The sequence below is a fragment of the Pogona vitticeps genome, chromosome 4 (genome assembly GCF_051106095.1).
Source record: "Pogona vitticeps strain Pit_001003342236 chromosome 4, PviZW2.1, whole genome shotgun sequence".
Taxonomy (NCBI): Eukaryota; Metazoa; Chordata; class Lepidosauria; order Squamata; family Agamidae; genus Pogona; species Pogona vitticeps.
In genome coordinates this window covers 53,395,739-53,410,613 of record NC_135786.1, presented here as the reverse complement: position 1 = coordinate 53,410,613, position 14,875 = coordinate 53,395,739, and the positions used below count along the sequence as shown (strand labels likewise).

At 44.0% G+C, this 14,875-nt stretch overlaps 1 protein-coding gene across 1 annotated transcript; it reads right to left on the bottom strand.

Annotated features, from left to right (window-relative positions):
* On the bottom strand, positions 1–13,652 carry TAF11 (TATA-box binding protein associated factor 11). Its single transcript, XM_072997408.2, has 5 exons — positions 13,366–13,652; positions 12,123–12,271; positions 2,654–2,741; positions 1,185–1,281; positions 1–716 (listed from the first exon to the last, which is right to left on the bottom strand). The coding sequence occupies exons 1-5, from the start codon at positions 13,564–13,566 to the stop codon at positions 586–588; spliced, it is 666 nt and encodes a 221-aa protein (XP_072853509.2). The 5' UTR covers positions 13,567–13,652; the 3' UTR covers positions 1–585.
* Between the last annotated feature and the right edge of the window lie 1,223 nt (positions 13,653–14,875).

Sequence of the window (14,875 nt, the reverse complement as noted above, 5' to 3'; positions counted from 1 at the left end):
TAGGCTATCCACTTCATATTTATTAGACTAACAATATCAGTGTCATTAGTAGGAATATGTACAGTGGAAGTTTACATGAAAATTTTCAAAACAATGAAATTTCATACAACATATTACCTTTACTACTTGTAAGTTAAGCTTGAGGTATTGCACTTGTTTTCATAGAGATACAGTACTTTCTAAGAAAGCAATTTGCAAATTATAGTCCCTTTGTTATGGATATTGTAATTTTCATTCTTACCGCTCTGTCCTTACCTTTTTTTTCCTTTAAAAAGAGATCTTAAATAATGTCCAACAAGCTTGACATTGCCTTATTATAATATTATTGTAAAGCTTGTTACATCTATGTACTTAAAAAGTACTTCCATATTCACTCCAAATAACATTGCATATACAGTAGTTTCTGTTGTCAGGGGTGCAGGACTTTAGAGTTAGGATATTTCTTTTGGAAATATCTTCATTATAGGAATGCATTATGGGGTCGTTCTAAGCAAACTGAAAACATCATCAGCAATATATTAAAAAAATCATTCAGTCCATCTTAAAGTCCCTGTCACACTTGCAGACACCTCTCTCATTTCCTCTCTAATGAAAGAGAATTTTCTTATATTTTGAGTTAGGGATTTGTCCTCGCGATTTCAGGCGTCGGACTGCTTCACGCATGTGTTTGGGCTGCAGAGGTGGTAATTCTCCCCACTTCTCACATACATCTAGTGCTGGACAAAAAACAAAAGCAAGTCTTTTGTGTAAATCTGTCAATTCAGTACAACTGGGTTATACACAATGACTGCAAAATCTGTTATACTTCCGCAAACAAAAAGGAAACTTTATTTTATACATATCCCTTGATATCGTAAGTTCTCAACCAATCATAACAGAAATTGCTTCCATTAAAGCATGTACTCCTATATTTAGATATACACTTGTAATTTGCATAGAGGAATCAAAAAGAGAAAATGGGTACCCTAGCTATAACCTACAATTGTCTTAGAAATGTGAGGACATACTTCACATGGTTCTAGATTTTTACCTACGGAAGCTAGTGCTTGCATAACTGATAACTACAAGTGGGAGAAACAGGTTAAAAGTCCCATTTTCATTAGCCCAATGTTATGCTGCCATTCCAATCAAGAGAACGTGACATTGACATTTATTGATCTCTGGGTTATTCTTTCGATATTTACCTTCTTCTACTACCTCTCCAACAAAGACTTTGGCGATTCCTGACATGGCAATAACCACATTCTGAGAGACAGATGTGCCAGTAATTGACTGGATCAACTGAGAAGAGAGAAAAGATTGAATACTGTATTCACTTTTGTAGGTGTGAATTTTACATTTCTAATCCTGAACATTATTATACAGTAACAATATTTGTAGCAGCAGGGTGCTCTTAGACTGTGCGGCTTGCCCAAAGCTACATAGGCTAGTTCTGGGATGCAATGGGGAATTGAACTACCAACCTCTAACTCCACAGATACCTACATCACTAAACTATCCAGCGAGTATAAGGCAGGTAGCCTTCTACTTATGCATTGCAATATTTCTGCCTAGAAAGAGAGGGAAGGGGGAAGTAACTACTTGAGTGAGGCATGGACTACCCACCTTACTACCTAACTAAAGACCCTACCTACAGCAGTACCTAATACCCACTGTGTCTCAGGCGTAGCAGCCAAAGGAGAGTGAAGCCAGGAAGGACAGATAATTCAGATATATAAACAGTGAGGCAAGCCAGGTACACATTCACTGTAATACTGCCCTACCCAACCTCATCCATCTACTGTACAACTCCACTAAGAAGCAGAAAAATACAAATTAGAAATCACCCTATCTGCTGCTACTTCCCTCTTCTACTCCTTCTTCTAGCTTTCAATCTCTTCCCCCCCCCCAACTCTCTCTCTTTCACAAAAAAAGGCACACAGAATGTGAGGCTTTGGACTGCCTGGTAAGGTAAGGTGCTGCTTTCTGCTTTCTAAATACTGTTCTGGGTGGGTTTTGCAGTGTGGTTTTGGGCTGGGTGCTGGGATTATGTTTCTATGCTGTGATGGGTCTTGCAGGGTTTGTTTGCCCCCCCCATTTCTGATGGGTCTTTGGGGGATTGTTTGCTTTTTGGGTTTTTTCCCCATTTATGATGCATCTTGGAGGGTTTGCTTTTTGCTTTGGTTTTTGCATTTCTGATGAGTCTTGCACAGTTTGTTTGCTTTCTGCTTTGCTTTTTTTGCATTTCCGATGGTTCTTGCATGGTTTACTTCTGCTTTGCTTTTTTGCATTTATGATGGGTCTTGCAGTTTGTTTGCTTTCTGCTTTGCTTTTTTTGCATTTCCGATGGGTCTTGCACAGTTTGATTGCTTTTCTCTTCATACTCCACCTTTGGCCGGAATGGATTAATCGCGTTTCTGATGGGTCTTACACTGTTGTGGGTTTTTTGGTGATTTTTTTCTTCAGCCGGAACAGATTAATTGCATTTCAATGCATTCCTATGGGAAATGGTGCTTCGACTTACGACCATTTCCAGTTACAACCAGAGTTCCGGAACCAATTAAGCTAATAAATCGAGGCACCACTGTACTTTCTCTATATTCATAGATTATAATCTACCCACATCTATAGGTTAATTTGATAAATTTTAATCTGGCATGAAACACAGGCTTACCCTTTTAATAGCAGCCTTAGGAAATGCTGACCGGCGATACATCTCATAACGATTTAGTTGTTCTTCAGAAAAAGAGGAAACTAATATTCTAGAGGAAACAATAGTTATAGCACAGATTTAGCAGCATCACTTTAACACTAATATCATTTTCAAAACTTACACCACTATATAGTTGTTGATGTCAGGAGATACAATAGTGTACCATTCAATTAAATTAATAATACGCTTGATCCATTGTTTGCTTCTATAATGTTAACATTAATGTTGCATTACAGTTTTCATTTTGTATTATACTGTAATTAAATTACAAAGTAAGGGGAGCACAGGAGGATTGAATGACGGCTACTCAGGGCGGCTCACAATATATTATACACAAAACAGATTTTAAAACAACAATTAAAATCTACAATAATAATATAATCAAGATGGGAGGATAAACAACAAAAAACAAGAAAAATAAAAATCAAGTATTGGCAGGAGAGAAGGCCTGCCTAAAGAGCCAAGTTTTAATTGGCTATTAAAAATATCCAGCAAGGGTGGAGGCGGGGCTTTGTTGCGGTGCTGCCAGCAACTCCAGAGAGGAGCTCTCTCTGGAAAAAGCTGGAACCCTCCGGTCCGGGATCCCCCTTTTGAAATGGGGATCAAAGGAGAGTCTAGAAGAAGTCTCTCTGAAGCAGATGGTGAGCAGCAGAAGGAGAAGAAAGGGAGGCAGACCCGGACTTTTTTCTTCTGAAGAAATCACCGTGCACGGACTGGAGCGGGCGCCATTTTTTGGCACTGAGCCGCGAGGAACCCTTTACCGGGGGAGAGGAGAGCAATCAATATAAACTAAAAATATATAACAAGTAAGTAAGCCGAAGCCTCTGATTTATGAAACAGCCTCATTAAGCTGAAATAAGAATGAAAATATTTGGCGGAAAGAATAAATGCAGCGGCGGGTTTATCTTATCAGTCTGACTCAAAAGCGAAACTAAGCTTCTCCAAGTGAACTATTAAAACGCCAGGCTGATTTTAAAGCCGAGAGTCTGAGATGGAAAAATAAATCTTATGTTTCTGAAGAAGAATCCCAGACAGCAACACCGTCTGACTGGATTTAAGAGACTTCGGTGGATGCAGTGTGGCTGGGATACGTTACTCTTTGCCTTCTCTGGACTTTGTGAACTATAAATAATAGAATCTGGTGGTTCTCGGGAGAAGGAGCTGACGTGGCCAACTGGACTAAGGAGCATTAAGGGGTTAATGAAGATCACAAGACGAGCTCCAAGGACAATCTACTGGACAGTTTGAGACTCTGTGACTGTTGTTTTGTTTGTGACCACGTGTGAGTCTAATAATAGAAGCTTGCTGAACTCAGGAGAAGAAGAAATAACTGCGTCACGGTTCTAATTGATATTGTATTTGCTGGGCTAAAGTTGATTTTTATACCACAATATTTGGACAAAGATTGGAGGGAGATCTAAGGGGAGGTTTATGATGAGGGGTTTGAATTGTTGATAAAATTGTGGAAACTGTGGAAGGATTTCTAGGGGGTGATTATTGTGGTATTTATACAAACCCCAAAGCCTGAGATGGACCCCAAAAATTCAAAAGAACAAATGGAGACTTGGTCTGTTCAATCCCAAAGTTCTGGAATAGTGGTGCAAGAAATAGAAAAGGAATGGCAGATTAATATACAAAGGCTAATATTAACAGGGTTTCAGCAAGTGAATGCAGGTCTTAGCAAAATAGAAAATTTGATGAAAGGGACGAAAGAGGGGACAGTAGATGCCAAACAAAACTTAAATGAAGTTGTACAGACTTTAGAATCGTCTGTATTAGACATGACACCAGGTAATATGAATGCAGTAGAGAGTTATCCAGTGACCCATGCAGCTTCCAAAATTAAAAAGCATTATGACAAAAATCTTAAGGAGGCAGAGATACTGAAACCAGATAATTTTATGGTGAAAATATGGGAAGTGAAAAAAATGGATATTCTGTCAGATGGGCTGAAAGACTGTTCAATTCAAAAAGAAACTGAACGATGGGATGTATTGTATAAATGGCAGCAGCTACCAGACAATGTTGGAATAACATAGAATAAAATTAAAATTAAATGATAAGATAAAAGCAGGAGGGTAATCAAACTGTGAAAAAGCAAAAAGTTGATATGTATTAGTAATATGAATTGATTGGATGATGTTATACTTTATGCTCTCCTATCCCCCAAAACCATTTTTCCTTTCCTATCCCCTCTTTCTTTCTGTACCCTCTATCCCTGTTCCTAAATAAAATAAAGAATTAAAAAAAAATATCCAGCAAGGGTGCCAGGCAGATCTCTGGCATCAAGCTATTCCAAAGTCTAGGAGCCACCACCGAGTAGGCCCGGTTTCTTGTTTTTTCTTTCCGGACCTCTCTCGGCGTCACGCCCCTCAGCCGTCTTTCCTGGCTATGACGAGTGACTCGAGTAGATCTAGGTGGGAGAAGGCGTTCTGCCAGGTATCGAGGTCCTAACACTTTGAAGTCAATGCGGAAACAAATGGGCAGCCAATGCAAAGCAGCCAGAATGAGAGAGATATGCTGGAATTTTCTCGTTCCACTAAGTAATCTGGCTGCCGTATTCTGCCCCATTTGAAGCTTCCGCATCAATCTCAAAGGTAGCCCCATGTAAAGCGCATTACAGTGGTCTAATCTCGAGATTACAAGTGCATGGACCAGAGTGGTGAGGGCCCCACTATCAAGATAGGGATGCAGCTGGGCAATCCGCCACATATGGTAATTGGCAGAGCGGACCACTGACACCACCTGGGTTTCCATGGTGCGCGCCGGGTCCAGATGCACTCCCAAGCTGTGAACCTTACTCTTCGCAGTGAGAGACATCCTCCCAAAAGAGAGGGAGTTTCTCAAGCCGCCAATGGAGGGGCCAACCAACCTCAGAACCTCCATCTTGTCCGGGTTCAGCCTCAACCCATTCTCCTGCATCCATTGCAGTACAGCCTCCAGGCAACACTGAAGGGACAGAACTGAATCTACTGAAGTAGGTGAAAAGGAAATGTAGAGCTGTGTGTCATCAGCATCCTGATGGCATAAGGCTCCACACCCACTGATGAACCCACCTAGCGGCCTCATATAGATGTTAGGAGCCTCGTGGCGCAGTGGTTAAATCGCTGTACTGCAGCTAAAACTGTGCTCACGACCTGGGGTTCAAATCCCAGGTAGCTGGCTCAAGGTTAACTCAGCCTTCTATCCTTCCGAGGTCGGTAAAATGAGTACCCAGCTCGCGGGGGGGGGGGGGCAATGTGTAGCCTGCATAATTAAATTGTAAACCGCCCAGAGAGTGCTTGAAGCGCTATGGGGCGGTATATAAGCAGCACACTTTGCTTTTTTTTTTTCACTGGGGAGATGATTGAGCCCTGCGGAACCCCACAATTGAGGCTCCACGGGGCTGAGACACTCTCCCCAAGCTGAACTCTCTGAGAATGGTCCTCCAAGTAGGATTTATTTTTATTTTTATTTTATTTGTTCGATTTATATCCCGCCCATCTGGTATATTCTACCACTCTGGGCGGCTTACAGAATATCAAAAACAATTTTTTAAAAAAACATAAAAACATTAGCATACAACAATAACAAATAGTGCAGGAATAAATAAATAATAAATAGCAAAGCAAAGAAATCAGTAGTTAACAGGAGGGAAGGCCTGGATGTACATCCATGTTTTCAGTTGGCATTTGAAAGTACCCAGCGTTGGGGCCTCGCGAATTTCCGGAGGAAGGTTGTTCCAAAGGCAAGAAGCCACCGCCGAGAAGGCCCGGCTTCGTGTCTTTTCCCTCTGGGCCTCCCTCGGCGTCAGGCTCCTCAGCCTCACCTCCTGACTCATGCGGGTGATCCGAGTAGATCTTGGTGGGAGCAGGCGTTCTGCCAGGTATCGAGGTCCTAAACCGTTTAGGGCCTTATAGGTAAGCATTACAACTTTGAAGTCAATGCGGAAACGGATGGGCAGCCAGTGCAGTTTAGCCAGAACAGGAGAAATATGTTGGTGTTTTCTCACTCCAGTAAGGAGTCTGGCCGCTGCATTCTGCACCACCTGAAGTTTCCACATCAGCCTCAAAGGTAGCCCCATGTAGAGCGCGTTACAGTGGTCTAGTCTTGATATTATGAGTGCATGTACCAAGGTAGTGAGCGCCCCCATGTCAAGGTAGGGTCGCAGCCGGGCAATCCGCCAAAGATGGAAAAAGGCGGTGCGAACTACCGACACCACTTGGGTTTCCATGGTTAGCATCGGGTCCAAATATATGCCCAGGCTGCGGACCCCATTCTTAGCAGCCAGGGTCACACACACACCCAAATGTGAGAGAGCCACCCAGGCTACCAACCCCAAGGGCGCCCACCCTCAGAACTTCCGTCTTGTCCGGATTCAGCCTCAGCCCATTTTCCTGCATCCACTGCAGTACAGCCCCCAGGCAGCGCTGGAGGGACAGGACGGCATCACCTGCAGTTGGTGAAAAGGAGATGTAAAGCCGGGTGTCATCAGCATACTGATGACATGAGGCTCCACACCCCCTAATGACCCCACCCAGTGGTCTCATATAGATATTAAACAGCATTGGGGAGATAATCGACCCCTGTGGGACTCCACAATTGAGATTCCACGGGGCCGAGACACTCTCCCCAAGCTGTACTCTCTGGGGTCGGTCCTCCAGGAAGGAATGGAGCCAGGCTAATGCCAAGCCACCAATTCCCAACTCAGAGAGCCTCCCCAGGAGGATACCGTGGTCAACGGTATCAAAGGCCGCTGAGATGTCAAGGAGGACCAACAGAGACACTTTGCCCCTGTCAGCCTCTCTCAACAGGTCATCGTACAGGGTGACCAATGCTGTTTCTGTACCGTGGCGCGGCCTGAAGCCTGACTGGAATGGATCCAGGGCATCTGTCTCATCCAAGTGGGCCTGAAGCTGATCAGTGATCACCCTCTGGACCACTTTGCTCATGAAAGGAACATTGGCGACGGGCCTATAATTGCCAATCTCGTCCGCCGCCATATTAAGTTTCTTTCTAATGGGCCTAATGAGTGTCTGCTTGAGGGCAGATGGAAACCTGATCTCAAGGAAAGACTCATTTATTATTGCTGTGGCCCATTCTGTTGTTTTTGGCCTGGCTGCTTTGATTAGCCAGGCCGGGCAAGGGTCAAGGGAGGAGGTGGTGGCTCGACAGCGGTCAAGCACCTTGGCTACAGAATCAGCATGACAGGCTGAAAGGTGTCGAAAGTTACCGGGCAAGACGGAGCACTGGACATCTCTGCTCGACTCACTATTCAAATAAGGAGAGAGCTCCTGGCGGATGGCCTCCACTTTAGATTTTTAAAAGGCTGCAAACTGGTCAGGTGAGAAACTAGGGGGAGGCCTATCACCCGAACCAGTTCCGGATAGGTCACGAACTATACGGAATAATTCCGCCTGCTGTTTTGACGCTTCGCTTATCCGGTTAGCGAAGAAAGATCGACATGCAGCCTTTACCTTATTCAGGTAAAGGTTAGTTGCGACCTTAACAGTTATCCAGTTATAATCCGTCGGGTTCTTCCTCCATCTACGCTCTAGCCTTCTCCTCATACACTTCAGCGCTTGGAGGTTCTAGTTAAACCAGGGCGCTGGCCGAGCTCTACAACGGAGAGGGTGTTTATGCGCGATCGTGTTTATGGCCCTGGTGGCAGCAGTGGACCAGCTATCAACCACAGCCTCGACAGGAGCGCTAGCCAGGTCAGCTGTAACACCTCTCATGGCATCCTGGAATCCAACAGGATCCAGTAGCCTTCGAGGGCAGACCATAACAATAGGTCCCTGCTCCCTGTGAGGGGGAGAGCCACTGTGAGGTTATATTTTATTAGGTGGTGATCTGACCATGATAAGGGGACTGACACGAGGTCTGTCACCACCAAATCACATTCGCTCCAGCTGGAGGAAAAGACCAGGTCCAGTGTGTGACCACTCACGTGGGTGGGGCCGTTGACATGTTGGGACATGTTCAAGGAAGCCATGGTTTCCAAGAACTCAAGACCTGACCCAGATGCCTCTGTTCCCGCATGCACATTGAAATCACCCAAGACCAAAAGCCTTGGGGATCCCAATAGTGCCGCAGAGATAAAGTCGGTCAACTCCGGAAGGGAAGTGGCTGGATCGTGGGGAGCGCAGTAACCCAGCAAAATCCCAATACCTTCTCTGGCCCCAATCGACACGTGGAGTGCCTCTAGACCCGGCTTTACCACCGAGGAGCGTCTAGTAACCTCCAAGTTGGATATATAAACAATGGCTACTCCCCCCCACGCCCCTCCAATCTACCCTGGTATTGGACAGCATAACCGGATGGACAGACAAGAGCCAGGGGAGGACCCCCCTCCCCGCTGATCCATGTCTCGGTTATGCATGCCAGGTCTGCATATTCCTCCAGGATAAGATCGTGAATCACCTGGGGCTTGTTGGCTACAGACCTGGCGTTCAACAGTACCAGAGTTAGAGTGGAGGGCTGGCTGGGCTGGCTACCTCGATACTAAGGGCTGGTCACAGTCTCTGAACAACAGACAGCCTTCAAACATCTGTTCGTTGTTCTTCTGACACGAGTAGGGACTGCGCCAATGCCATATCTCCCTCTACCCGTGATCACTGGGATGTTAAAAGGTCCCTTGCTGGGCAAACAGGCCTTCCACTCCATATCAATGAAAAAGAAAAGAAAGTAAAGAACAGAACCCTAAATAATACTGCAACTTAAAAGAAAAGTGCAGGACAAATACAAATAGAAAAACAAATACAATATTATACAGTACAGTGGGGTCTCGACTTACGAACGGCCCTACTTACGAACAATTCAGCTTACAAACCCACCCGATAGGGAAATTACATACTCAACATATGAACTTCCCTCGAGTTACGAACAGGAAAAAAGTGCCCCTCCCTCCCCTTAGAGGCTTCTGGAGGGGGGGAAAAGGTCAGAAACTTAAAAATAAATAAAAGAAAGTCACTTACCAGGCCTTGGTAGCCCCCGAACTGCAGGAAAAAGAGCAGCAAACAGATAAAAGCCGACACCCAGAAGGGAGCCTGGCAGCCATTTTGTGTTTTTCTCTGCTCCTGCCCCCTCCTCTCCCCACCTAACAGCTGATCGGCTGGCTCTGAAGAGGCTTGGGGAAGCTTGCTCAGCACCTAAAAAGCCTGCCTGTGTGTCTTTGTGCTGAAAAAATCAGCACAATATGCTTTAAAACATGCTTTAAAATTGGCTTTGTTGGAAAAAAAAAAACGATTTCAAAAGTGCTTTTAAAACTGTTCCCTGCCTCTCCCTCCTTTCCTGAACTTTTCTTGACCTAAGAAAAAAAATAAAAAATATCCCCCTCTAGTGGCAGAAGACGGAATAGCAGCTTCCCATTAGTTTCCCATTAGTTTCTATGGATGGAAAAGAGCAGATACGGATTAAATGGTTTTCAGTGCATTCCTATGGGAAATGCAGATTCGACCTACAAACTTTTCGACCTACGAACTGCCTTCCAATACGGATTAAGTTCGTAAGTCAAGACGCCACTGTATTATAAGTAAAATCTCAATTCAAAGAGCCCCATATATAAAATTACATTAAAAAAACACCAAGAAGTTACCCCCCACATATAGTCCAGGTCTGTCCTCCTCCACCTCTTAATTTTGTCCTTTTAAGTTTTACTAGTCTTGATGTTATTGGAGCTATTTTCGAAGTTGTTAAAGTTGATGTTATTAGCAGCAAAAACAGCGGAGTGAGGATGCTATTCACGGGTTGCATCACATAGGTCTTAAAATTGAGCATAGGGAGCATCAGGAACAGTAAAGTCCAGGGAGAAAGATATTCAGTCCCCAGCTTTTCCTTTACCCTTCCTTAAGAGGAAGTGTGGTGTCTCTGTAGATAGGTCAAGAGCAGCAGGGTGAGCAGTCCAGCTCTAGGAGGAAGGCTGCCGTTAGGAACCCAACATGGCGACCGCCTAGCCAAGATCCACAGTAGACAGCTCTCTCTCCTCCACGGCCACCCAGAAATTTTTCCCTGCTGTCCTGCCACCAGAGCCTGGAATGGTCGGCTCCACTTCACCAACAGCCAAGACTTTCGGGGCTCCCAGACCTCAAATCCGCCTCAGATCGGGCAAGCTCGGGCAAGTTCGTCGGGAAGAAGGGGGGGGCACCGGGCCTACAGCCTCCAGATTTTTTTCGTCCTCTGCCCTTCAGTGGCAGTTTCCGCTCTGGGCTTGGGCTTGGTCCCAAAAACCTGTTCCCCACCAGCGCTCACCCACCTCCTCCTGAGAAAAAGGCTCCCGAGCCTCCGAGCTCCGCGCTCCGTCAAACAGCTGAGGCTCCACAGCCGAGCTTCAGCTCCAGACCCCGCGTTTGAGCTCCAGATCTAGTCCCCACAGTCCTGCTCTAAATACGGCGACCGATTAAAAAGAAAACGAGGGGGGAAGGCCAACTGGGGAAAAGTAAAAAAGAGAAAAGGAAAAAAGGAAGAGAAGAAGAGCAAAAATAGTAAAAGGGGCCCAAGAGGGAAGCCGGTGCAGTGGAGAAAAGTGCCAGCCAACTGCCACCGGCGCCATCTTGGGGGAAAAAAATTGGATTGGAGCCAGGCAAGTGCCAGGCCACCGATTCCCAACTCGGAGAGCCTCCCCAGGAGGATACCATGGTTGATGGTATCGAAGGCGGCAGAGATATCGAGGAGGACCAACAAGGACATTTTGCCCCCGTCAGCCTCCCTCAACAGGTCATCCAACAGTGCAACCAGTGCCGTTTCTGTGCCGTGGCACAGCCTGAAGCCCGACTGGAATGGATCCAGGGCATTGGTTTCATCCAAAAGATCCTGAAGATGATCAGCCACCACCCTCTCGACCACTTTACTAAGGAAAGAAACACTGGCGACAGGCCTATAATTGCCAAATTAGGTTTCTTTCTTATGAGCCTAATGAATGTCTCCTTGAGGGCAAGAGGTCCTCCTGGAGAGACCCATTAATTATCGCAGTAGCCCATTCCATTGTTACAGGCCTGGCTACTCTGATTAGCCAGGCCAGGCAAGGGTCAAGAGAGGAAGTGGTGGCCTGGCAGCGATCAAGCGCTTTGTCCACCAAATCTGGTGTCATAGGCTGAAAAAATTCAAGACAAACACAATAGCAACAATTTATCTAACAAAGACCCTGATGGCAGCAGTACCCTAAGAAAGCCTATATATGGCACAAAGGAACTTCTAAGGTAATGTTTCAGGGTGAGATCACAGAGGTTTCATCAGCACAAGTATCCTGTCAGCCATGTTCCATTCAGAATAAGGTGGATAAAACTCAATGATTTTTAAAAATCAAACATCCTCTCTTCTGCTCCTACTGAATCAGAACAGGCAGAAAAAAACTGTCTGGCTTCTTAAATATACAGTATTAAGCTTAGAGTTTTACATAATAGTTTAACATTTCAACACAAGCTACATGCTATGTAAATTGAAAACTACTCACTGCATTTTTTGTATTTCATCTTCATCTACTTTATGCTTTTTTTCTTTTTTCTCCTTTATCTCTATTTTTATTTTTTTGGCTGCACAAGACTGTGATGTAGACTCTTCCATTTCACCAAGGATGAGCTCAGAAGGTTCATTGTTTTTTATCTAGTTAAAAAAAAGATATTCAGCTAGGCTTTGTTTCTATGCTTACTTTGTCACCGATATTAAGCATTCACCACGAATTTTACATTCTAGTCACTACATACCATAAATTTATAATAGTGGACACTAGCCATTGAAGGCATGGGACCAATTATTATATTCTACTGGCAGAACAGTAAGATCCAATGTTATGAGAGGAAGAATATTCTCTCTTCCAGTTGTTCTCCCCCTGACGAAGCATCAAAAGCAGGCTTTATGGCCTTGAAACCCCTCTGGATTTTGTTTCCAGTTGGGAAAAAAGTCCTCAAACCACCAGTGGAATGCTGGATTTAATCCACTGTTACCACATATGTGGTCTGAATTGTTTGTCTGCTTTAACAAAAGGCTTGTACAGAAATAAATCATTTGGATACTTAATGTTGGTATTTTTATTTTCATCTTTTTTGTCCTTGATATGTACTACTCACGATTCATACAGTATGAAAACATGGGTCAGAGGAACAGACATATTTTACCACAAATTAAAACACTGATGCTGTACTTATGTCCTTAGATCTCCTTTCTTGTATTAAAATTACAAGCATATGTAATAGTTTTATATATAAACACATAAATAAACAATAAAGGTAATCTCCTCCCCTTACATATTGTGGAAGTTTAATATTCTTTTTAGTTCTTTCTAATACTATTCATTTATTCTGCAATAGCCTGTCTTGTGCTACCTTCCAAAGGAGGATGCTTTACTAAACCGACAAAAAGGACCCATAAGATGATTTTGCGTTCATATGTATTTACACGACACGTATACAGTCGTAATCCAAACGAGATAACTACTTCCAGAGATATGGAAGAGGCCGTGTGTTTACGTATCTAAGAATACTTCAAATACATTCCCCAGATAGTAAACGTCGTCATAAAAGAGGTCGTCTCTCCTAACTATGGACACCTGAAAAACATAATCAGCCACCCTAAGCCGCGAACTATCATGGAGCCAGAATTCGGCATCTACGGAACAGTTACCCCAATGGCCGGGCAGGCAGTGAGAAAAGGGTGTACCTATGGGAACTTTGTACGCGCCGCGTCCTTTTCCTACCCACCTCGATAGCCTGTACCTCCTCCTTCAGTTCTGGCTCTTTTTCCTGCTCTTCGACTACTACTGGAGCAACGACAGAGGACTCCTCGGTAGACGACGGGGAAGATACAACGGGAGGAAGAACTGCATCTTCCCGGGAAGACTCCCCCACTTCAGCCATAGTTGATAAAAAGGAAAGGCGTCTGTCGCGTCCTGGTGACATCATCAAGGAGTTCCCCTACCGCTGTGTTACCCTGGCAACACCGCACGCCCATGGGGGGGAGGGAAAGGCTTTGTTTTGAACACCATTGCCTTTGAACAAGATTTTCTAGTTAGCGTCTGAGTCTTTTAAAAACTTCAAACAACATTGAAGTACCTGGTGGATCGATATTGCGCATATGTTTTAAATTGACTAGTACATGCCCATTTGGGGAACTTTTAAATTTCTATCTGTGACGACTACTGACCCCACAGACACACACATGGAGACAGTGAAAAAGTCTGAAAATCAAGAATCAATACTTATTTCATCCAGGCTTACACATCTCTGCACTCACCATTATTACAAAGTCTTTGAAGCAATGCAAACCATTGTTGTTGTTTAGTCGTTAAGTCGTGTCCAATTCTTTGTGACCCCATGGACCACAGCAAATCATAATTCCCATTAATTTTTTTAATAAAGAGTTGTTATAGTTATGCACTGTTGAACCATCAAAACTGTTCTATGTCATCAAGTCAGAACCAACTTACAGTGACCCTAATAGGGCTTTTGAAGTATATGAGATATTTAAGAAGTGGTTATACCAGTTCCACTGCTACAGTGAGTTTCCATGATTAGGTGGAAATCCAAACCCTGGTCTCCTGACTCCTAGTTCATCACACTACCACTACACCACAGTAGGAATCCATCAAAAAGTCTAATAATTAATCCTGCTTAAATCCTGGAAATGAAAGGCTATGCCTTCCTTTATTGAGCCTACCCATTTAGGGATGATGCAGGCAGAATAGAAAAACATACGTATATGCTACTTGCTTATGAGGATGGTGCAACTAATACAGTATAAGAAAAACAATATTACCATGATGGTTTAGAAGTCTGGAATGGGGAGATGGCCAGTGCAGAAGACCTGATTATCCTTACGTAGCCCTCCCATGAATGAAACCAAACTAGCCCCCTAGTTTATTTGTGAGCAGCCGGAAATGAAACATGGAGGACTGTAACACGAGTGATAATGATGGAAAATCTAGAACAAGTCTGACCGAACATGGGCTAGAATCCACAGGCACTGGAATTCTTCTTTACCACCACAAAGTCTGTAAAGAGTCATGAAGTGGAGTTGACTCTAATGTTAGATAAACATTTCATGATCAGTACCACAGTCCTCTCCTAGTCTTGTTTTGACAGAGAATATTTATTTTTATTTATTTATTTAAAACATTTTACCCCGCTTTTCCCCTTGAAAAGCACCCAAGGTGGCTTACAACAATGAAAGACAATATTTAAAGTTGAAAACAAGGAGTATAAATGGTGGTTA